Source organism: Homarus americanus, unplaced genomic scaffold (assembly GCF_018991925.1).
Source record: "Homarus americanus isolate GMGI-L3 unplaced genomic scaffold, GMGI_Hamer_2.0 scaffold30535, whole genome shotgun sequence".
Lineage (NCBI taxonomy): Eukaryota > Metazoa > Arthropoda > Malacostraca > Decapoda > Nephropidae > Homarus > Homarus americanus.
The window spans coordinates 10,338,537-10,362,732 of NW_024732440.1; the positions used below are offsets into that span (position 1 = coordinate 10,338,537).

The window sequence follows — 24,196 nt, forward strand, 5'->3', positions numbered from 1 at the left end:
CTACAGAGGGTCTCCACGAACACGCATCTCCTTGGAACGCATGAGTCCACGCTTGCCAAGTCCTCATCACACACACATGCACTCCCATGCCCACAATCCAGATCCAGATCTTAATACTTTCAGGGAAGCTCTTGGAATTTCAGGTAGGTAGAAGTATTTTATGTTTTATGTAACTTTGAAGTGTAGTTGTTCCATTTTGTAAAATTTTAAACTATTTAGTTTTTGTTTCTGACACAAGTACTGTAGTGTTACTAAATGAAATAACAGTTGGTGATTAGTAAATAGCTCAAAGTCATAGTTACAGATTCTTTTGAAATGGTAGTTACTGTGCCAGAAAACTTAGTTTTAATGTAGATTGTTTATGAGAGATATACAAAAACTTGTGTGATTTGTTATAATGCAGTTTGTATAGATTTGACAGTAGCACTTGTCTGCTCTCTCCTTGCACATTTTAAGAATGGGTAGATGGTTTCCGTGCCAAATATTTGTGCAGCGATCCCATGGTGAGAGGAAGCAACATCTATCATTAATTACAACATATTTTATAGTACATCACATTTCTTGCTAATTATAATAATGTCAAATACAGTATAACCAACTAGATTAGTTGTGAATCGAATAGAGAATCATCAGTGTGATAGAAAATGCTGGTCAGTCTTTTAGGTATGTTTGAATACAGTACTACAACACTTTTTTACATACCATCAAACACTGTATTGACTTATGAGAAAAGGAATTATATGCAACATTTGTTGGTGTGATTGCCTGCCAAGGCAGCCACGTGTAAAATTAAGTGTGGAGCTATGCCGTGGTGGGGTGGCGCTTTTAGATCTGTTGGCCCCCCCGCCTTTTTTTTTTTTTTTTTTTTTAAATACAGGGATTAGCCCACCTGGGCATTGGTCACTGACCCACATCGAGGCCTGGGGGGTGAAAATGTAATACTGTAATAATAATAATTATTCATAATACAGTGATCCCTTGGTTAACTAATTACCTTCCATAAGAATCTTCAATTCGGTTAACGAAATTTTTACGAAATCATGTCAACATGTTTTCGCTTGCTTACCAGCTGGAATATTAGTCCGCCAATACAGTAATCGGTTCTAGGGTTTAAATTCAGTCCCATTTAAGTAAATATCAAGAAGGTTGTACAGTATAGTCTGCTTTTATGCGGTCAATTGAACCTGTGGAGGTCCGCGTAAAATTGGAAACGCGTAAAAGAAATAACAGAACATATGGGATTAATTGAAATAGAGACTGGGCTGACCCCCAAACTCCACTTTTTCCGACACAATACGTACCTTGTAGTAAAAATAACATCTTATAATTTTATGATGGTATGCACACACAATTAATATTAAAGAGAAATATCAATAATATTAGGTTTTTTAACACTTACGTTAGTAGAAAAGCTGGGTCGGCACACGTCCGGTTCCGAGGCAGAGGGCAGATTAGTTGCCCTCCGGTGAATCACTTTCACTACTCACAGAGGTTTCCAGGGCCTCTCAGACAAACCCCTCAAAGTCCATATCCTCACTGTCACTATCACACTCACTGACTTGGGCTGGCTGTGGTTGTGGTGGGTTGCGGGCGAAGAAGTCCTTAACACTACGTTGATGACTAGCATTGATGTTGTCGAGATAGATCTGGATATACCGCTCCATAACTTTCATCAGATGGTTATTAGACTCTTCATATCGATGCTTGTCTGGATCGTTGTCAAGGATGAGCTTAATTTTCTCCCCCAACTCGATGATTTCCTTCACACAATCATGGCTTGGTCCAGGTAATTCAAGGTTTTTCTCGGGTGGTGGGGGTCCAGCGGAAGCCATTGTGAGGGGAATTGGAGGCACAAGAGAGAACTGTATACGCGGACTGAGAACAATGAGACAGGCCCGACTAGGTCAGCGACTTCTCCCCTCTGGTGGCAGGGCATGTCATGTTACATTAGACCAATCACAGCTAGCGGCGGAGGGAATGCGTGGATGGTAGGGATGCGTGGCCCAATCACAGTCCGATACGTCATATGACGTCAGTGATAACGTAAGAGCGGCCTAATGCGCACCCCACACCGCGCCGCTTCCTGCGTATGGTCAAGAATAAACTGAGTGAGTAAAAAATGGCGCGACTCGTCTGTACCTCGCTGCGTAAATGACCAAATTTACCGTGTAATTAAAACATTTAATTCTGGCAAGGCACCGCATAAATGACCAAACACGTAAACAAAAACCACGTAAATCCAGACTATACTGTACTATTCAATAATTTTCCAAGTTTTTTTTATTAAATGTTTTAGTCATTTTAACACTTATTTAACACAATTGCAGTACAGGAAACCAGTTTTTGGTGCGCCAATCAGCCACTTGACTCACCCAGCAAGGCGTTAGTTTGTATCTGGTCAGTGGAGGTAACATCTAGCTTGTGGCACTCCTGAACATACTGGGGTAAACTATTTTTACAATACAATTATTGGTCATTCTGAAATTTATTTTACATATTGACAATATATAGTGCAGTGCAGTGTTGATTTAAAGAAAATAATCTTGAATTACACCTAGTGAACTTTTATGGGTGAAATGACGGCATCAAGCATGGGGTGATTTCTCTTCCACCCCCACTTCCTTCTCTTCTCCCTTCTCCTCCACCCCCATTCTAATTCCCATCATCATCATCATCAACCAGGAGCCTTCTACACACACACCTCAAAGTAAGTGTACTTTACTGCATTTATTTTTACTTTGTATGTAATTTTCAGTGAGCTGGAACCAATTACCCAAAATCCCATTGAAACAATGGTTTCAGTTAACGAACGACCTTCTGGAACAAATTGTGTTCGTTAACCAAGGGACCACTGTATATAAAAATTTTAATAAAAATTAAAATAATAATGATAATACAGTGGTCCCTCAGTTAACGAACACAATTCGTTCCAGAGGGTTGTTCGTTAACCGAATCTATTGTTTCAATGGGATATTGGATAATTGGTTCCCGTTAACTTAAAAGTACATACAAAGTAAAAAAAATGCAGTAAAGTACACTTACTTTGAGGTGTGTATGTAGAAGGCTCCTGGTTGATGATGATGGGAATTAGAAGTGGGGGTGGGGGAGAAGAGAAGGAAGTGGGGATGGAGGAGAAATCACCTTTCAGGAGACCCATGGTTGATGCAGTAATTTCACCAATAAAATTTTAAGTTCACTAGGTGTAATTCAAGATTATTTTATTTAAATCAATACTACACTGCACTATATATTGTCAATACGTTAACTAAAGTTCAGAATGACCAATAATTTCAATGAAAAATGCAAAAATATTCAAGACACCAACAAAATAGATGCTCTCCATTGTTTTCAAAGCCCAACTGACACTTTGTGACCGACTCACGCATCTGATAGGCGCACAAAAAACTAGTTCACTGTACAGTACTGCATATATTATCAATATGTTAAATAAATGTTAAAATGGCTAATAATTTGATATAAAACATGCAAAAATATTAAAGAGCACAACTTTATTGATATTTACTCCATTGGAAACGAATGTAAACATGGAACAGATTACTGAATTGGCAGACTAGCCCATCAGCTGATACTCACAACAAAACATGATTTTCGTAAGGATTTCGTTAAGCGAATTGAAGATTCTTATGGAAGGTAATTCATTAACTGAACCGTTCGTTAACCGAGGGACCACTGTAATAACAACACCGTAATATTAATAAAGAAAAAAAATTATCAAAAGTGAGGAACAATATATGTATGTTGTGTTGTATATGTACAGTATGTTTTGTTTTCAAAGTAAGAGAAACAATTGAGACCCTGCAATGGATGAATTGACGGTCAGAATTTTTTTTCCTAAGATGGCAGGTCAATGGGTAAAGAAAATGCTTAAATTCACTATGGTAATGATGTTATTAAATAAATTGAGCCAAAGGGTGTCAAAAATAAGGGTTTAGTTGCTGAAAAGTCACGTAACCACAAAAAGCTCTTTGATTGGTTGTTACATCACTGGTTGGGGCGCGCTTCCCAGCGGGAGTCAGCCAGCTGTAGTTGTCCAACTTTCTTGGCTGATCGGCTCGGTAAATAAATATTATTAGATAATTAATTGTGCAACACAGTAAAACTCTGTTGAATAAATAAATATTACTAAGCACATAAACTAATTCAATGGATATTAGCTGCCCATACAACAAATTTCATTGTATAACCATTCCAAACAATATTGATATTATTTTGCTTTTGGTCATCTGGGGAACCTTAAAATTTTAACTATGGGATTCAGTACTTTAAACAATAAGACACATTATTTCTACAGGATTTCTGTCACAACATTTTTCAATTGCATAAGAAGATACAGATCATAAGGCTAGGTTAGGGTATGTATGATGAGTTATAAGGCTAGTTTAACCTACATTGGCAAGGGGGGGTAGTAACTCAAAACCAGTGATTTCCGATAGAAATGAAGGTCTAAATCGTAACACATCACAAACCAACAGAAAAAACTATAGTCTGCATGTCTTCAGTACAGGGATGACCAAAACTTAAAATTTACCCAATATAGCCTATCTCAAATCTAAACACCAAAATACTTATGGTAGATATAGTAAAATTTTACCCATTAAATAACATATATGATGATATCTCCCATCAAAACAATAACAGCACTATGTTGTCATGTTTACCAAGTATCAGGCATTCTCAAAACAAAGTCCAGACAATGTCATTACTTCTAAATATACTAGTATCTCCATCTAGTACCTATAAATTCTGTAAATGTGAACATGGGAGTTTTTTTTATGTCCAAAGGAACAAAAGAATGGAGGAAACTGCATTGGATCTATTGGCCTATGCTGGGCAGTCCCATTTACACCCAACCCCTATTGCTCATATATCCATCCAACCTATGTTTGAAGCTGATTTCCACGGTACATTTCGTCACTCACGAAATGTCCATGACTTAGGTCATAAAAAAAGTAAACACCGTTAAAACTTGTCTGAAGAGGCCACCCTTTCTAGTACTGCAGTGATGAGTTTGAAACTAGTGACGTAATTGCAAATGGTGGCCCTGTTTCTAGAGAAATATACTTATCTCGACTATTATAGCAGCTAGCAGGACTTTGTAATAAAAGTTTAAATAATATATACCGTATCACTCTATGGACATAGCAGAGTGTATTTCTTATGTTTACCCAGAACCGTCAACTTTCCATTGTGTGTAAATGAGGCAGAAAATCAGATTAGCAACCTGGGACTTGGTCACAATTTTTGTGATGCCATATGGCAGCAGGGTCTACTGTTAGACATTACATTATGCTTATTGGTTGATATATTCCATTAATTAGTTAAAACCTAATAATGCACAGAAAACCCTCCACAACTCATAATTTGGTTACCTTGAGAAATTCTTAACCTCAAAGTTTGCATGAGGCAAAATCCCCAAAAACTTACAACTAACCAGTAATTAAATGTAAAAGGATAGATATGTTTCACAAGCCATTCTGTACTGTCCCTGACCTATTTCTTTCACTATTTAACCACATTCAAACAAAAATGATTTAATAACAAAAAATACAGTACTGTAATAGCATAAAGTATTTGAATGAAAGGTTAAGTACTGTGGCAGCTTAGGATCTCCCTACATTACAACTTACAACATAAAAACAAGTAAAAGACTGGTGATTGGTCATTAATTGTGATGTTAGGTAGTTTTGCCTAAATTATAATGAAAGTTTGTAATTCTAGTAATTATTGCTCAACCAACAAATTTAGGGATTGAAATAGTAGTGGGTTCAGTCAAGAAGATGTGTTATCTTCAGTGTTACCAAGTTTTATTTAGAACAAAACTGTCATGTTTGTCGAGGATGGGATATAGAAAAAAATCGTGTCTTCTTGTTCTTTTGTTTCAGGTCAGCCTAGTTTAAATGTACGCCCACCACCAGTTGGGTCGCCCACACTATCCTCACGACGCCGAAACTCAGCGCATCTGCCAGAGCTGCAGGCATTTATTTGTGACGAATTTGCAAGAAATAAGCGACCAGCACCCTCCTCATCCCCAACCCACGATGTCACTATGGATTCGCCCCAGCACAAACGTTCTCGTTATACCTAAGAACCTATTATAGGCTAGATAAGTTTTCCGTTAAAAAACCTATTTCAGCGTGCCTAAGAATCAATATTTCAGCGGGTAAGTTTTTTATGGAAAGAAATGGTGTAAAAACTATTCTGGCTTGGTGTTTCCTGTTGGACTATGGAATCATTAAGTTACATGATTAATTTCTCGGGTGGTTTGTGGGAGTGTTGCAGAAAAAATAAGATTTTGGCTCAAACTAGGTGAGTGGAAGTTACAGGACATAGCCATGTATGACAATTAATTGAAAAACTCCAAAAGTTTATTTGGATTAAAATGAACCAAACATTTCACAACTGAAACATTGCTATGTACATTCACCCATTAATTTACCCGGTGGAATGTCTTCAAGATAAAATCCATTTCTTCATGCTCGTAGCGTGATGTTTTTGTTTTTAAATACTGTTCTTGTGCCTATTTATTGTATATATTTTTGAAGTTAATGTTTTAAGATGCTGAGTTAAGTCTCAAATCGAGCACAAAATATTCAATATTAGGAAGTAATTCCCACAAAACGCCTAATAAATGGCATGTTCTTTCTGCTCCATTCTGAATTTAACTTTATGAAATAGAAAATGCATTAACTTCAACATTAAAAGGTGCGATGAAAATGTAAAAAATATATTAACAAATTGTAAGAGTTTTTGGAATAATTTATGCCACTGAAACATTAAAAGACTGCTTAAATTGAGCATAATAGTATTTAAAAGGATCAAGGATGTAAATACATTCTCACTTGAAAATTTTGAGATATATTCATAATTCATATCATCATTCATCCCTGTTTCATCCTTGGTGCTTGAACATTTATTGCTTCACTGATTGGAAATACCTTGTAACTTCCTGTGACTCTTGGATTACCCATATACGAACATTGATCAGTGACAACACAGTTTACTCAAGTTGGTAAAAAAAATTTTTGGTGAGTGATTAAATGCTTAAATAATGATTTTATTCTTGTTTTAAAAAGTTTCTGGTTTGAATTATATCTCCATGGACATTGTTTTAGAGAAATTAATAAAGCAATCCCCATGGTTTATTTCTGCCAACCAGTCAAGTGCTTGTCTGTAAACATTGAAGATGGAAACGATAACAATCAATGTTCGTATAGAGGACCTACCTCAGACAGAGTATTTCAAGTCCACACACCAGCAGAAACTGTCCAGTATTAAATTGTTTCATTAGGGATGCCCTATATACTGTTAACTCCCAATTAATTGTAAATGTAGAGAATTGCAAAGAAAATATAGAACTGTCAATAATATAGCAATCATTACTCAATCGGTTAATTTAATTATCCACCAGTACAGAGTACTGCTATACTGTACAGTATATATAAAGAAAATTAAAATTCATGGTTGGTGATACAGAATAGCTTCTTAAACATGGATAACTAGATGGCCCAGAATGAAAATTAGAATATCAGAAAAGTTATCTTTGTGTTCGGAGATCTGTTATGTAAATTACAAAGTAGGTGTAAAATTTGTCTGTTACAGTATTTACACTAATACATTGAAAGAAAATTAGTTATGAATTATAGCAATGTAACTTATTCAGAGATCATCTTTTTGTAGTCCGGTATACAATTCAGAATAGGGAAAGTTGAATGCATAATAATTTCATTAATCTCAAAATATGAATTAATTTTGCGGTGGGTGTACCAGAATTGTGACATCACTGCCCTTACAAACACTTCGGAAGATTTTAATAATTTTTGTATTTGTTAATTAGTTTGTTAATGTTGTAAGAGTACTGTATATTATTATGGGAATTTGTTTACTAATCAAGAACAACTTTAGTAAGAATTTATACTTTTTTTTTTTTTTTACGTGCACTGTATGTTTACAGTATTTGTAACATACTTTAGCAATGCATGAATCTTGACCAATTCGCATGTCAGTTCCCCGATTTTCCACAGAATGGTACATGAAGATCCTTCTCATAAACACTTTGGTTGCATGTAGTTTAGGAGGGAAAAACTTTGCATCAACACACAAAACAAGGAAGTGAATTGACAATAATGCCTTGTGTTGTTGTCCATGTAAAGCAGTTGCTCTTTGCTCACAACCTTGAGAATAATATATGTAAAAAATAGTTGCTGGAGTTTCCTTTGCATATTGGGGGAATAGTAGGAGTACAAAATCAAGAAAGAGGTAAAACAAACTGAACTGACAGTTGATAATGATAAACTTTTATGAAATTGTGTAGTTGACCATTACAAGTGACAATTCTTGAAGATCATGTTTAAGTCACCAACAGAGAACAAATGGTTTGCAGCTTATATTCCATAAATTCTTTAAAACATAAATGATGCTTGGAACCTATACGGTATTAGTTAATCGACTCTAATCAGAATAGATGTTATAAAATGTAAATTTCTTCAAAGTTTGAGGTGAAAATAATATATCCACATTCCATCTTGGCTAAGTAGCAAGAAACAGGTACAGCAAACCCGAAGTGCATAAGAGTACTGTATAGACTGAAGGAGAAGATATAAAGCTCAGTGTAAATATTAGAAAGGATGAAAAGCTCAGCTAATTGTTTATGTTTCATACACTCTTCTTCAGTGTATGTGGTCTTTGCCATTCCACTGACATGCCACTATTTCTAGACCTTAACTACTCAATTACTAACTTAATCCACCTTTTAAATGGTCTACCTCCCTTTGGCTTTGGATTATATTATCATAATTCATCATCACCAGTCTCATTCATCACAAGCTCTGCATACTTAGTAATATGATAACTTGTGTTTGTGTGTTTATGTAATGAGTTTTCTAAGTTCACAGTGGACTTAAAAGTCATTTCAATATTGTTAGTTTTCTGCAAAACAGTTAAGGGGAGTTACTGTATATAATTAATGGTTATTATACCACAGGAAGTTTATAAGTATAACCAACAATGAAAAAAAGGTAAATGAGGTTAAGCTATGATGATTAACTGGAGATAAAGTCATATGTTTTAATGTTTTTAGTGAAAAAGAAGCCGAAAGTTAGAGGATTTAAGCAACATGATACCTCTTCTTTTTTTTCTTTTTTTTTGATACATATATTGTACTGTATGCTCTGTATGAAACATGTAAACAAGTAGTGATTACGGTGTTTTTCAGTGATGCACTTTGTATGCAAAACTAGTCTCATACAGGAGTTTTGCTTACCCTGTACATGCTTTTCATATCCCTGACTTGACCTATTAAACAAAGTTTTCCTTCTATATAGCGTTGTAATATTGCTTATTTATCTGCAGTGTATTTTCAAATGTTTTTCAAATCGGTGATCTCTTAGTTATGATCAAGATTTGAAATAAAAAAAACTACACATTTTGTAAACATGTATGTTGCCCTCAACATAAAGACTGGAGTATATTGTAGGGAATGTGGTTGGTTAACGAAGTCAATTTGTTGGTGTAAACAATATAAAAATTTAAAAATCCAGGCAGTCACCAAGTTACAAACGCCCGACTTATGAGCACCTGTAACTTACGAACGGGATCTCAATATATATATTCATAACAAAAATCTGTTCCAAAGTACGAGCATTTGCTGGTACATATGAACGGTCAAGGTAGTTATTTATTTTTCCATTACTTTATATTATTTAACATCACTTTATTTACAGTAATTACATTATTTGTTGTGTGGGATACAGTATTATTGTTGTTTTGTATGGGCAGGGTTATGTTTTAACCTAACCTATGGAATTAACATCGTTCTGACTTACGAAAAGATCCAATTATGAACAGAGTCCAGGAACATAACTCAGGGACTGCCTGTAAACTGTAAATATCAGTGAGACAAATGTTTCTACTATTAAACACATCTTTAAGTACAGTATGCTCTATTAAAATACTATAGTATACATACATTTGAATGGGAGATTTGTGTAATTAGCATCAAAGTAATATTATATTACTTAAAATGTCTTGTGTATTGGGGAGAGGAAATGGTTTATTGTTCTCAGGTTTATATATAGATAACTTGATAGATGAAATATGATATACTGTACTGTACATTTGTTTATTTACAGTAGTGACCTAGAACACGTCTTTGAACTACAGTATGTAGATTCTCCCACCATTATATATATATATATATATATATATATATATATATATATATATATATTGAAAATGACTTGCAAATTTACTCTGCGAAGTTCATGTAACAAATAACTGAGATTTTTTATGTTTCGATTATTTCCTTTGTGGTGGCGAGGGGCAGTCCATGTTCTTATTTACATACTTTCTTAACTCTGTCCTTACTCCATAATTTAAGATTCTTCAGCAATTATTCCCCTTCATTCATCGAAATTTTAACCCTATCGGTAAGAATGCCACATGTGTATGATAATAGCCATTGGCTGTGAAACAATAATTGTCATATACTGTACATGATTATCACGAGGCTTTTAAAATTTCTTGCACTAAATCAGGCATTAGTTTTTGCAACAAATACCTCTTCCATCTTCAGACCATACTGTGTACCATTATTTTCACAGTGAATTACAATAGGACCTCTGGTTATTCAACTGACACTTTGTGACATGAGACGGTTCACATCAATATCATATGATGCAGCCTGTTAACCTTCTTGTGGGCTAGCAGATGCTTCTATAAGGGTGCAATTTGGGTCTGGATTTCTCTACCCAGTGTTTATTAAAATGAAAAAAAAAAAAACGTTCATGTTACCTTGAAAGATGGGGGGGGTGTAAACAACACTATTTGTAACTAAAGATCATGGGGGGTGAGATTTCTGACCTTGGCCAGGAGTACCAGAGTTGAGTTCACCAAAAGATGTTGTACTGTATTTTACAATGGATTTAAGATTTTACACTACCCAAATTTTTTGTGTGACCTTCAAGCGATTGATTAATGCGATTTTTCTAACATTTATTGACTGTTTTGTGACTTCTGTTGAGTACTGTACTTGCATCAAGTTTACATGTAAGATAAACTTATGTGTTTTTATCTAAGTTTCTTAAAAACACCACTAGGGTACAGGGCAGCCCCCATGAACTCTTTGCTTGAAAGGTAAAGTGACATTTATTGAATCTCTATAATTTTACTTTTTTGAAGAACCTTAGCAACCTGTTCTTCTACACTATTCAGCTTTTGTGCTGTGTTCCACAACTCATGATTAACATTACCACACTTAATGGTTCCCATTTTTTCAATTGTTACCTATTGTACAAGACTCTAGCTGTATGTCTACCTCCACATATGCTACATCTTATGAAAACACTGTCCTTCACATAAGTACAGTATTACCTAAACAGTTTATAACCTCGTCATATGTTTACCCAATCAAACGGTAATTGTACACTCCAACTTCCCCTTTTCAAATTCAATTGCCTTGCTTTAATTTGGTTTTAATAATTTTGCATCCTTATTCTGAAATACATACACTTTTAAGTCGCATGTGAAAGAGCTTGTCCAAAATGTGAGTAGTAGTTGGTCCCCCCTTGTCCTTCTATAATAAAAGCTAGGCATTTGCAGGCCTACTAATCTCTCTGGATAGTGGAGCTGCCATAGTGCAGGGACCAGTCTGGTGGCCCTTTGGACATTTGCAATCAACTGACAGTTTCTGGCATGTCTCGGGGACCAGACAAGGAAGCATCTCACTCATGAGTGTTATGAAGGATGGACCGTCTAGATATCTGAATGACCTTATAAGACCTACTAGTTTAGTCACGTTTCACCTTCTCACAATGGCCTAAGAACTTCAGTTTGTTGTCAACATACACACCTAGGTCCTTTTCACATTCGGTCTCTATTAATGCTGTTACTACGTCCCGTTGGAACATGTGATATGTCTCCTTACTGTTGGTATGACCTTGGTGCATCCTCTTACACTCGTGATAACTTACATTTCATGTCAAGGTCTCCCCAGTGCTCTTGATCAATTTTATGCTATCTTTTCATGTTATACTTTGAAATCTTTCAATCCAGTTCTGCCTCATCTTATCCATCCTACACCAACATTTTTTTGGTGTACTGTATATGTTAACTTGAAAGAATTCTATGTCTCCTATCTTTAAGCATTTCCTTCAAAGTTTCAAGATTTGTGTCATCACACCATGTCTGACTGACGAAATTAAACAAGGCCACTGATTGGTTCAATAAGTCAAATGAGGTGATTAGTAAACTATCTCTACTAGCCACTTTTAATATTTTATTTAGCAAACACGAGATGATTTTATTCAGCACAGAGGGACTCGTACCCAAGGGGCTAAAGAGCCAATCACAAGGTGTTACAAAAATTCTTAATATTTTATGCCAAGTTCTCGTGTGATGTACAGTATGATCGTGATTATGGCAGCATGTGCAAACAAGGTTTTTAAGTGAACCAATTTAACACCCATATCCCCCTCCACCAAATTTACACATGTTACAGTACCACATAAGCAATTTCCATGCAGTCTTTCTAATTTAACACTCGTTAATTTTGGTTTAGCTATCTTCAACTCACTGGAAAAATTATGTAGGGAAAACTGGGGATTCTGTGCTCCAAGTGCGCATCATCACAATACTCTAATGTGGTTTAGAAATAAAGAAAATATAATATAAAACTATAAAATAAAAAAATGAACTGCATGTTTGTGTAATTGTGGGAAATGATCATAGGTATTGAGGCATTGAGCTGTAAATGCAGCAACCCCCATGTGGCATCACGGCATACAGGCAGTCGCCACACATTTCGTGAAGAGTCGGCTTGGTAACTGCCATTTGGCAATCGTTTCACGGGACAAGAGCGGAGAGATCCCCCACTGCGTGTGCTAACTCTCGCACACATAACAAATGTTTATTCCCTTCATGTTTTTGCAAATTCTGTATGAATGATTGTGTGCATGCAATAGAGTAAAAAAAAATTAATTACCCAAAATTACGAATTAAAAAATAACATGGCTCACAGGTATACCTGTATAATGTACTGTATATCCATAAGATTAGTTATTTGTGGGTAAAAAATTTACATGATTCATTCTTTCAGTCCCAAATACCGGTATATTTCCCTCTGTACAGTAAACATCAGTCATAATAAAATCTCCTTAGAGTACCATAACTGTATAGCATTTCAGTAATTTGTCTACTCTCCACAGTACATATACGTATTTCATCTATCTGTACTTTCTTACCCATATTAATCACAAACCATTATTCAAGTGGCTTCACTCATACACAAACTGGATTATTTATCTTAATTTTTAAATGAAATTGAGCATTTATTATACACTTTCAAGCCTCTTTTATTACTCTTCATACAGGGTGGTAAGAACCAAGAATAAGGCACACAGACATACAAAATAAATAAGTATATGGAATGTATGGCCAGTGAAACACTGGTGAAAAATATTGATGACAATATGCTTAGAGGTACGGTAAAAAGAGGGAGACTGAAAGAGTGATGACATATGAGGTTTAGATGACACTTTAGGTTGTGTTGGTAGTAGGCAGCTACCAAACAGAGAGGTACTACTGCCTGGGAAGGTATTGGAAGCATAATGTGTTGTCTAATGGTAGACCCTGCTGCCATATGGCATCATGAAAATTGTGACCAAGTCCCAGGTTGCTGATCTGATTTACACACAATTGCAGGGTCTCAATTGTTTCTCTTACTATTGACAACAAAACATACTGTACATATATTGTTTCTCACTGTTGATCTCTTCATTTTTGTATTTTTTATGGTTCATTATTTTTATTACTATTTTTATTATTATTATTATTACCCCCTAGGCCCCGATGTGGGTCAGTGACCTGTGCCCGGGTGGGCTAATCCCCGTAAAAAAAAAAAGTTAACTACACTACAATGGAATTTTGTGTGTGGTAATATTTGTGTGAATGACCCCGACAGCTCTGCTTAGTTTGCACTATAAATTGTTGTGAAGCATTATAAAAAATGTGGAGTTTAATAATTCACTTTGTATACAGTACAGCGGTTCCTCGGTTAACGAACGGATCGATTAACGAATTAGCTTCCATAAGGATTTTCAGTTCGATTAACAAAATACTTACGACAAACATGTTTTGTTGTGCGCATCAGCTGATCGGCTAGTCTGCCAATACAGTAATTTGTTCTATGTTTACATTTGTTTCCAGTGAAGTAAATATCAAGAAAGTTGGTCTCTTGAATATTTTTGCATTTTTTATATTAAAATTATTGGTCATTCTAATTTAGTTAACATATTGATAATATATACTGTACAGGGAACAGTTTTTGTGCACCCATCAGCTGATTGAATCACCCAACAACGCTTCTCAGTTTAACTTTGTTTACAGTGGAGTGAACATCGATTTTGCTGGTCTCTTGAATATTTTTGCATTTTTACATTAAAATTATTGGTCATTCTGAAATTTAGTTAACATATTGATAATATACAGTGCAGAAATTATTATGAATCACGAAGAAGGCATTAGAACCAATGCACTGTAAAGAATATGGCATGTCATCATCGACTGCCTCTACAATCAGCTGTTTGATATGTAAACAAAGCTGCCGGCAATACGACATACACACCTCAAAGTAAGTTAAAGTATAGTATTTTATTGTTTTTTTTTATTTATTATTATACAGTATACAGGTACTCCACGATTTACGAAGGGGTTAGGGACCGACATCCAGATTGTAAGTCGGAAATGCTTGAATAGCACATAGAAAATCGAAAATGGGTGTCTCTTTTTCTTCTCAGCACCATAAAACTCTCACTTTTAAGCTTGCCAGCCATTTTAAAGTGATTTACAGATGAAAATTTTCTCTGTACTGACTTTGGGACTCAAAAATACATAATTTGACCAAATTTTGGTATGACTGAGGCAGGTCATACCTGTACTGTACTATAGTTTTTATTTAATGTTTGGGTAATTCTATTACTGGTATACAGTACTTTGTATGTATATTTTTTCTGTGGGTTGGAACCAATATCCCATTGAAATACTAGATTCGGTTAACAAACGACTGTGGAACGAATTGTGTTATTTAACTGAGGGACCACTGTACAGCAAATTCCTGTTAATTTTTACTTGTTTTCTGCAATTCCCTTCTAACTGTATTCTCACTTTGGGGATTTGGTTCCCTTGCCCCTCCCAACACATAGAGAATGGTGTAAAATAATACAGAAAATAGGGGATAATTTATGATTATTATTTATGTTAAGTCCTATCATCTAGCATAGTTATGAGGAACGTATGAATAACATCAAAGTATACAAGCATCAAACTCTGCGTATACTTTGTTGGTAATCTTTACTGCACATCATCAAGTGAGCAATACTGTATACAGTATTCCCCTTTCCCCACAAAGATACACATGACATTGGCTAATGCATTAAGAAGATTCCCGTGTAAAAAAAAATTAAGAAAAGGTTCATACACGAAGTCTGAGACTACAGTATTTGCAAAGCAGGGCTCAAAGTACGAGTACTGGATGTTAATGTTCACAAGATACTCGTGAACTAAATCTTAACAATGTGTATTTCTGACCGCAGCAGTAAAACTCTTTTGATATTACTTGCAAGTGCATCATATTGTAATATATTCAGTTGATATGTACATAGGTTTTATTTTTATGTATTTGTAGTTTCTCTCTCTTTACACTTTACATTTACTTGTGCCATGATACCTCGTGACTGAATACAATTGTTCATATTAATTTTGTAAAGCAGAGGGTAGGTCACCAAGTTGTAAAAAGTGATGATGAATTTTTAATGTTACATTTGTTTTTTGTTAAGAAGCTTGTCAGTATTAAAAGAGTATAAGCCTTTCGTAAACTGCAGAAACTGTGAACAGTTGATAGGAAAGTTGAATGAATTCAAGATACAGCTGTAATATTTTTTTGTCAAAAGTTAATAAGTATTATTTAAAAAACTATTTAGTAATTTGCCATTGAGATATGTTTTGTTAGTGTCATAAATTTCATTATTATTTATGCTTGTCATCCAAATACTATTATCAGTTTCTATTATGCTATGGTAATTTTATTTTAATATTAGTCCCTATTTGTGGCATGTTTGTCCTTGTTGCGGATTAAAAGTTACAGCAGTTTTCTGCTAATGTAGCCTTATAGTGTGATGAGTTTGCTTTTTTGACCTTGTATCTTTTATCCTTCTCATTCAATGATTAAAAGATTTCTTAAAGATGGGTTTTACTTGTCTTGCTTAGTAATGACACTCAAAAATAATTTTGCTTTGATTATCTTGCTAGAAATGCAGGAAAAAATATACTTTGAGGGTTGAATAAACAATGCATTCTATAGTTGATATGAGCAAGCGACTTTTAAGACTGACCAACATAGAATAATCTAGACAGAGCCTGTTAGTGCTCAGGAAGCTTTGGCAGGTACAGGACAGTACATATGAATAATATTATATTCGCGAAATGTCTACAGCTGTCATACCTCATTGAGACAACTTTCGAATCCGGGCTTGAATCCAGATTTAACTAATGTCTCAGGCCTGGTGAAGCACTGGGTCACTCAACCAATTGGAACTTAACCTCCCAACCCCCCTTCCACAAAGAACTACATGTAAAGTTGCTCCTTCAAGTAGTAGTATTAAATCCTCCAACCCCTTCCCCTCCTTGTGGGGCCATTGAGAATAGGGTTGGTATTCTTGTTCCCTTCACTAATGCATTATGGATAGTCCTATTCATATGGTTGGTATGCCGGAGGTGCATTTATTTACAAATGCTGGCGCGAATACGTGAGTGGTAAAGACAAAACTGAATAAATTATCTTAAATGTGCTTAGTACTTTATGAATAAATGTCGCGAAAAATTTGGTGATGATGTCTTCCCAGTGGATGTTGGCTCTATTCATTTTATGAATTTTAGTCCAGAAACTCAACTAATGCTTTTCAGATAAAAACTCGCTGAAAAACAACTAGAGTTGAATGATTTATTGTAAATAAGTGTATCTGATTAGTAACAGCAATTGTACAGAGAGATATCTCCAGCAAATGAACAGGCATGTCTTTGGCAGTAGTTACATCACAAGTCTCTTGAAAAGTTCACAATATTGACCATAAAACAGTACGAGAACCTGCATTTTTTTTCGAGATACCACACACCACCAGCACAACTTTAAGATATCATGCAGGACAAATATAAAGAAATACTTCTTCATACATAGGGTGGTAGGTCTATGGAACAGTCTACTAGCTCAAGCTGTGGAATCAAGAGCAGTACTGGACTTCAAAGAGCCCTAGAGAAGACTATCAAGAACAACGGAGGGATCTTACACAAGTACACAGACCACTGGCGTCAATTCCTCGGCATGGACATCTCTAGTTTTGGTGGCCATTAAGTAAATAATGCAAGAGTCAGTGGCAGGCTGACCCAGCCTGGCTAGCAAGTGAGTCTAGACAACTTGACAGCAATTGTTTTCTGGGTGCCAGCCAGATTACCTGTGCACTTGTGCTGTCTACAGTAAATTACTCTTTACTCACTCAGAGAGCACTGTAGATACTGTACTAACCAGGGGTACAGCACTGCCCTCAAAAATGACTCAAAACAAATACAGAAGTGATGATATTGAGTACTGTAGTGTAAAAAACAAATTGCTTGCTATCAAAGAAAAAAGGAAAAAAACAAACAAATAAGTCAATAAAATCAGCAGCAAATAAACTCAGATTTTTTTTTACGTCAACCCTTTACCTGCAAGAACTGTAGCAGAGCGCACCCAAATAATTTCCCTTATTTGCAAAAAACAAATATTTGCAACAACCACAAAAAAAATTACTTATACAGGCCATGCTGAACCTTCAAACACTCCATTTTCCTGTTTACAACCATAAGTTTGGATACTATAATGTCAAGATAATTGATACAATGTCTTGTATACAAAGATGTATAAAGAAGGGAAATATACTGCTAGTTTGTGATGTTTAGATGGAAGATAATGTAGCAACACTGTTTAAAGTGTGTGGCAGAAGACTTTATTTTGTTTCACCCATGATATATTTTCCCCTCTCCTATGTCCAACTTGTTCAACATTAAGAGTGGAAAGCAACATGAGTATCGTATACTGTTTTGTGAGTTTTATTTGACCAAGATGAATTTTTTTCATTTAAATTATGGGTTATATTTAACATATAGTGAACCCTCGAAGATCCGGACTAAAACGGGAGATCACCTGTGCGAAAAAGTCAATCTCCGAATCTTCCGGCAAATGTACTAAATGTATAAAAACGATAATTATATAAAAAAACACCAAAAATACATACAGGTAGTTCTGCTATAACGCGATAATTGTGTTCTTGTAAAATATCGTGTTATAGAAAATCGCGTAATAGAAATAACGGCTTATGGAGAAAATAGGGTTAGGTGCAGATTACTCGAAATCGAAAAAATTTAGTAGTTAGCCTAACACAAAGGATAGCACAGTCTAAATAAATGTTACATTCATATCTAATAATGAAATCATACAGTAAATGTAACACTTTACCTTGAAAAAATATGAATGTAACTTGATGGAGGAGAAGGGTGATTTTGAGGTTGATAAAATCGAGCTTCTCTTCAAGTGTTATATCCTCTCTTTTACGATCATCACCGAGAATTCTATCACCAGAACGCTTCTTGGAGATATTCTTCTTTACCATATTCACAGTTAATATCACAAAATTGGAGAAATAGTAAGCAAACATCGCATTATAGCAAACGAGCGTTCGCGTTATACAAATATCGTTACTAATTCAAAAATCGCGTTAGAGCAAATTCGCGTTATCAAACACGCGTTATAGCAGAACTCACTGTACTGCATTCATTTTAGCAGGGAGTATTCAGGAAAAAACTTTTGTGTGTATTTTCCTCCTGTAGTCACAGTTTTCTTAAAATAATATATATATACAGTACTGTACCAGTAAATGTGAGGAATAAATAAAAATAATACCAATAAATAAGTTACAAAAAAAATACTGTATACAGTATATTGCCAAACCAGTAAATAAAAGACAAATGAAAGTTTAACTCAGTGGCCATTTGCATACACTCCCTGCTTCCCCACAGTAACGAAGACCAGCTGGAACGCCGATTCCCTAGCAACACTCCCCACCCCCTACACTCTGCGCTCTCCTCCCTTTACGTGTTTGCCTTTAGGACAATTATTTCTTTTACTTTTTTTCACAATTTGTATTTCGGATGGCGCGTGTATGTAGCCGAGTAAAAATAAATGAAGAAAGTTACGTATGTCTACCCGAAAATACGAGTTGAAAACAACCATAACACCACACAGTAGCCTGGTGGTTACAGTGATGAGTCTAACCTGGCTACAATGCCATGATTAATCACTATTATATCAGTAAACACTATTAATAGCAGTAAATCCAGTGAAATATGGCAGGGAGCAAAGAGAGTAACAAGAGCAGAAGATGCTCTAACTAGCGCGCTCTCACTCGCTCCCGTTGCCAGGCGTACGATCGAAACACAGTATGTATGGGAGAAATACATATCTTGTAGTCTAATTTGAAAATGGTGATGGGCACAGTGATAAACAAATTATATAAACCATGCACTTACCTCCGATAACATAATAAGAAACATTGTAACATTACTCGAGTGAATGAAATATTATTCCCACAAACAACAATTGACTATTATTTATGTTTTCCACCTTCTTGGGCCTAAAATGTTCTTTTCTCTGTTTTGGGAATGCTTCTTACAGAGGCCTCTGCGAGACTTCTTAGCCCAGAACCACCCAATTTTTTTTCTGAATCTTCCGAAATCCGGATTTACCGGGTCCAGATCTTCGAAGGTTCACTGTACAGTAATATGAATGATAGTCATGCTATAATGTTACAATGCAATAATCATGTGTTTTGGGATACTTTTGGCCCCATTTGAGTTACTTAGATCAATATGCTTTCATATTTCTATAATTATAAAATATTAAATTTTTACATTAATTTAAAATAAATGCATTTCTCACTCTACAGGTAATAATGTTTTCAAATAAATTTTGAGTCAGATATGGAAGCCTTTTGGTTTCTTCTTATTATAAAAGTCATTACAAGGTTTATATGAACACTCATTCTTTGATGGAAAAATAACACTTATGAGGAACCAATCTTGAAATATCATGATTACTTTAAATTTTCAACACCTCAGCTCAAAGTTAATTAGTATACGTGTATAAAGAATAAAATGACAGAATAGTATTGTTGAATTTAGTCTACCATATAAAATTTTAAGTTGATAAGGAAAAATTGAGCTAGTTGAGTGCTTAGTGGCCTGACTGGCAGTGTGTGTGATCAACATTGTTTACAATGGCTAAATGGATACTGCTCACAGGACAATTATGATTACAGTCAACCCTCACTTTACGCGGTCCCACATTCCGCGGTACCCTGCCAAAACCCGGGATGCTCACATTCCGCGGTGCGTGTACCCCTTTACGCGGAGAGTGACTGGCTCGACGCTATTTTTAGATTCGCCCCTCCCGCCTGCTCCCGCCTCCGCCTGGGCAAGCCGCGCAGTAAGGTTGCGCAGTGCATGTCTCTGTTGCGTTATCACTGACGTCATATGACGTATCGGACTGTGATTGGCCATGCATCCCTACCTCCCTCCTCTGCTAGCTGTAATTGGTTTAAAGTAATATGAAGTGTCCACCCGGGGGAGGGAGGGAGGGAGGGAGGAAAGACGACGCTTGACCTAGCCGCGGCAGTTTCATCCCTCCAGGCCACACCGTGTAATCGTGCATCCATTGTTCTGTAAAATGGCTTCCGCCGGACCACCGCCCCCAGAGAGAAACCTTTCCTTGCCTGGACCCAGCCACCCTAAGCCAAAGAAGACACGACGTTTCTTAAGCTACGAGGTGAAGTACAAGATCATCCAAGAGTTGGAGAAAGGAACAAGACAGGTTGATTTGGCGCGCCAGCATGGTGTGAACGAATCTACGATCCGAACGATAAAGAAGGATGCAGCCAAGATAAAAGAGCACATGAAGATCACAAAGTCTACAGGTGCTTCTATGATCAAGTATTTCCACAACCAGGTGCTTCTCAAGACGGAAAAATTACTTGTGAGCTACTTGGTGCGTCAGGCGCGACGGACCATGGCGGTGGACACGCGCTCTGTTAAGGAGTACGCACGTGAACTGTTTGCTGCAGTGTCACGAAAGATGGGAATTACAGAGCCCTAACCCTTTAATGCTTCCTCTGGGTGGTTACAGAGGTTTAAGATGAGGAACAAGATCACCAATATCAACATTGGTGAAGAAGCTAGTGCTGACCGTGTTGCGGCTAGGGAATTTCCTCCGTTTTTACGTGAGATTATGGAGGAAGGACAGTACACCGATGACCAGGTGTTTAACATGGACGAATCTGGTCTTTTTTGGAAAAAGCTACCTTCCAAGACCTTCATTGTGAAGAATGCCAGCAAGATTCGGGGCCGGAAGTTGCAGAAGGAACGCATCACCGTCCTGTTTACCACCAATGCCTCCGGTACCTGTAAGCTCAAGTTATCGGTGATCCACACAGCAAGCAAGCCGCATGCCTACAAGAGCATGGACATGACCAAGCTAAATGTCCACTGGCTGACCGCACGTAAGGCGTGGATGTTCTCTACACTGTCCCTCTCCTGCTTTGATGACTGTTTCGTTCCCTATGTAAAGAAATTCTGTGAGCAACAGAATGTGCCATTCAAGATTTTGTTGCTGCTGGACAACGCACCAGGACACTCGCCCCTACTGTTAGATCGTCACCCCAACGTAAAAGTGGTCTTCCTTCCTCCCAACACTACGTCTATATTACAGCCCATGAACCAAGAGTTAATCTGTAATGTAAAAGCTGCATTCTCTACTAAAACATTCAAGCTCCTGAACGACTACACCAACACCAAGGAAGAGTTGCGTAACCTGAGTGACACCACCACCGATAGCAAGAGCGAAGACGACGAGGATCAACAGTTGGCAGAGCAACAAGTACTTTTCAAACAATTCTGGGGAATATTCAACATCAAGAAAGCTGTGGACTTCTTGGCGGAGGCATGGGATCAGCTGTCTGTAGCAACTGTTCATCACGCATGGAGACATGTGTTGCAAGGCATTCCGGCTGTTAGGCAGAGTCAATCTGTGACTGGTGAGGTTCAGACTGTTGCAGTAGCAGTGGACCTTGCCAGAGAAACTGCACAGAGTGTTACAGCTGCAGACTTCTCCGAGACCACCAACGACGACATCCTGGAGGTGATAAGGGATCCTGATGTGACTACCGACGAGATGGTAGATGATGATGACGTCAGTGAAGAGGCAGGTGGTGCGTCATCCCAAGAAGAACACCACTTATCCCATAGTAATGTAAGGGGTGCCATCGAGTGTATCGAGAAAGTCAAGCTCCTCCTTTCCGACGACCCTGACGCTAACAGGTATGAAATCTTCACTACCCAGCTGTTGCAGACTTTGGAGCCCTACATCAAGGTTTATCACGACAACATAAACACCAGCCGTCAGCAAAGCATAACAGAGTTCTTCGCCCGCAACCCACCACAGCCAGCCCAAGCCAGTGATAGTGACAGAGGTAGAGACAGTGAAGATGACTTTGAGGAATTTGTCAGGGAGGCCCTGATAAGTGTGGATGACAGTGATGGTGACTCACCTGAGGGCCAGTAGCCTGCCCTCTGCCTCGGAACCAGCCTCCATCCCCGTATGCCGACCCATCTCTTCTACTAACGTAAGTGTTAAACCTAGCTTTTAGTTTTCCTAACCTAACCTTTATTTTTCCTAACTTAACCTTTATTTTTCCTAACCTAACCTCTTCTATATTAATTGTGTGTGCATACCATCATAAAGTTAAGATAAAATTTTTACTACAACATAGTTGTGTGTCGTCAAAAAGTGGAGTTTGGGGGTCGGCTCGGTCTCTATTTCAATTAATCCCATATGTTATGTTGTTCACTTTACGCGTTTCTCACTTTCTGCGGTACCCTGTGGGTTGTATTAACCGCGTTAAGTGAGGGTTGACTGTACAGTAATTTAATCTAATGTAAAAACAATTACTCGGTAACAGCTATAATCTTCACATAACAATGTGTGGTAAACTGTGAAGCCCACAATATAATGCACTGGTCACAGTTCATTCTTTGTTGACATCAAAACATTTATTAATGTTATCTTCCAGAGTAAAGCTGAATCTTCAGGACCTTTATCAGCAATTACAACAGGTAAATGGAAGTAACATCACATAAGCCAGCATCACCAAACATATCCTTCCCCAAAAGTCACTCGACTCCATGCTGTCCACTCATTTATGCATCCTGCTTCTTCCTGGATGATTTTTTCCTCACTTCCAGTGCATTATTTACCCAGTCCTTCAATCTTCTTGTTCTTCCCCTTTCACTCCTACTATTTACCTTTCAATAACACTGTCTACCCATCTTTTGCATCCTATACTCTCAGTAAATTCACAGAATCTGAACAGATCCTGATTGCTCTCTACCCAACATTTCTTTCACTTTGAAATCTCTTCCTCATTTCTGTATTTCATTCTCTACAACTAATTTACCCTATACTATTGCTCTCAAGCATATTTTTCCATACAATACTGTTAACTCAACAATTACTCCATACATCCCCATCTTTGCCTCCTTTGACAGTTCCCTCTCTCCATTCACTTCTCAATCCATTTTTTGCTTTATTTCCTTCTGCTACTCTGTGTTTCATCAGTCATTTTCACACTTGCTAACTTCCACTCCAAGATCTCTGAAACATTCTACTTTCTTTATTTTATCTCTCTTCAAATTAACATTTATTTCTCCTCCTTTTGCAAATGAATTTCATGACTTTATTTTTATTCACATTCACCATCAACTTTCTCCTATTATACACCCTTCCAAATTCTTTCTCTAATTTCTATAAATTTTCTTCAGAATCTCCCAATAGAGTAATGTTAAGTGTACACAGCTGCTGAATCACCCAGAAAATTTAAAAAAATCATATAATCTACTTACTTTTCAAGAAGATATTCCCAATGTACAGGTATCCTTCACTATATGAATGGGTTAGGTTCCTTGAAAACCATTAGTAAGTTAATATTTATATATCGAATAACATAGAATATGGGAAAAGTATGGTTCAGTTCCCCAACAACAAGAA

At 36.7% G+C, this 24,196-nt stretch overlaps 1 protein-coding gene across 1 annotated transcript in view; it reads left to right on the forward strand.

The window, feature by feature from the left end:
* The window catches only part of LOC121868811 (UPF0472 protein C16orf72 homolog), a 17,164-nt gene extending 6,344 nt beyond the window's left edge, over positions 1-10,820 (forward strand). The window contains exons 4-5 of the mRNA XM_042369763.1: positions 7-143; positions 5,904-10,820. Of these exons, the coding sequence (XP_042225697.1) occupies positions 7-143; positions 5,904-6,106 (340 nt within the window). The 3' untranslated portion in view covers positions 6,107-10,820. The remainder of the gene's footprint in view (positions 1-6; positions 144-5,903) is intronic.
* The last annotated feature ends 13,376 nt before the right edge of the window (positions 10,821-24,196 follow it).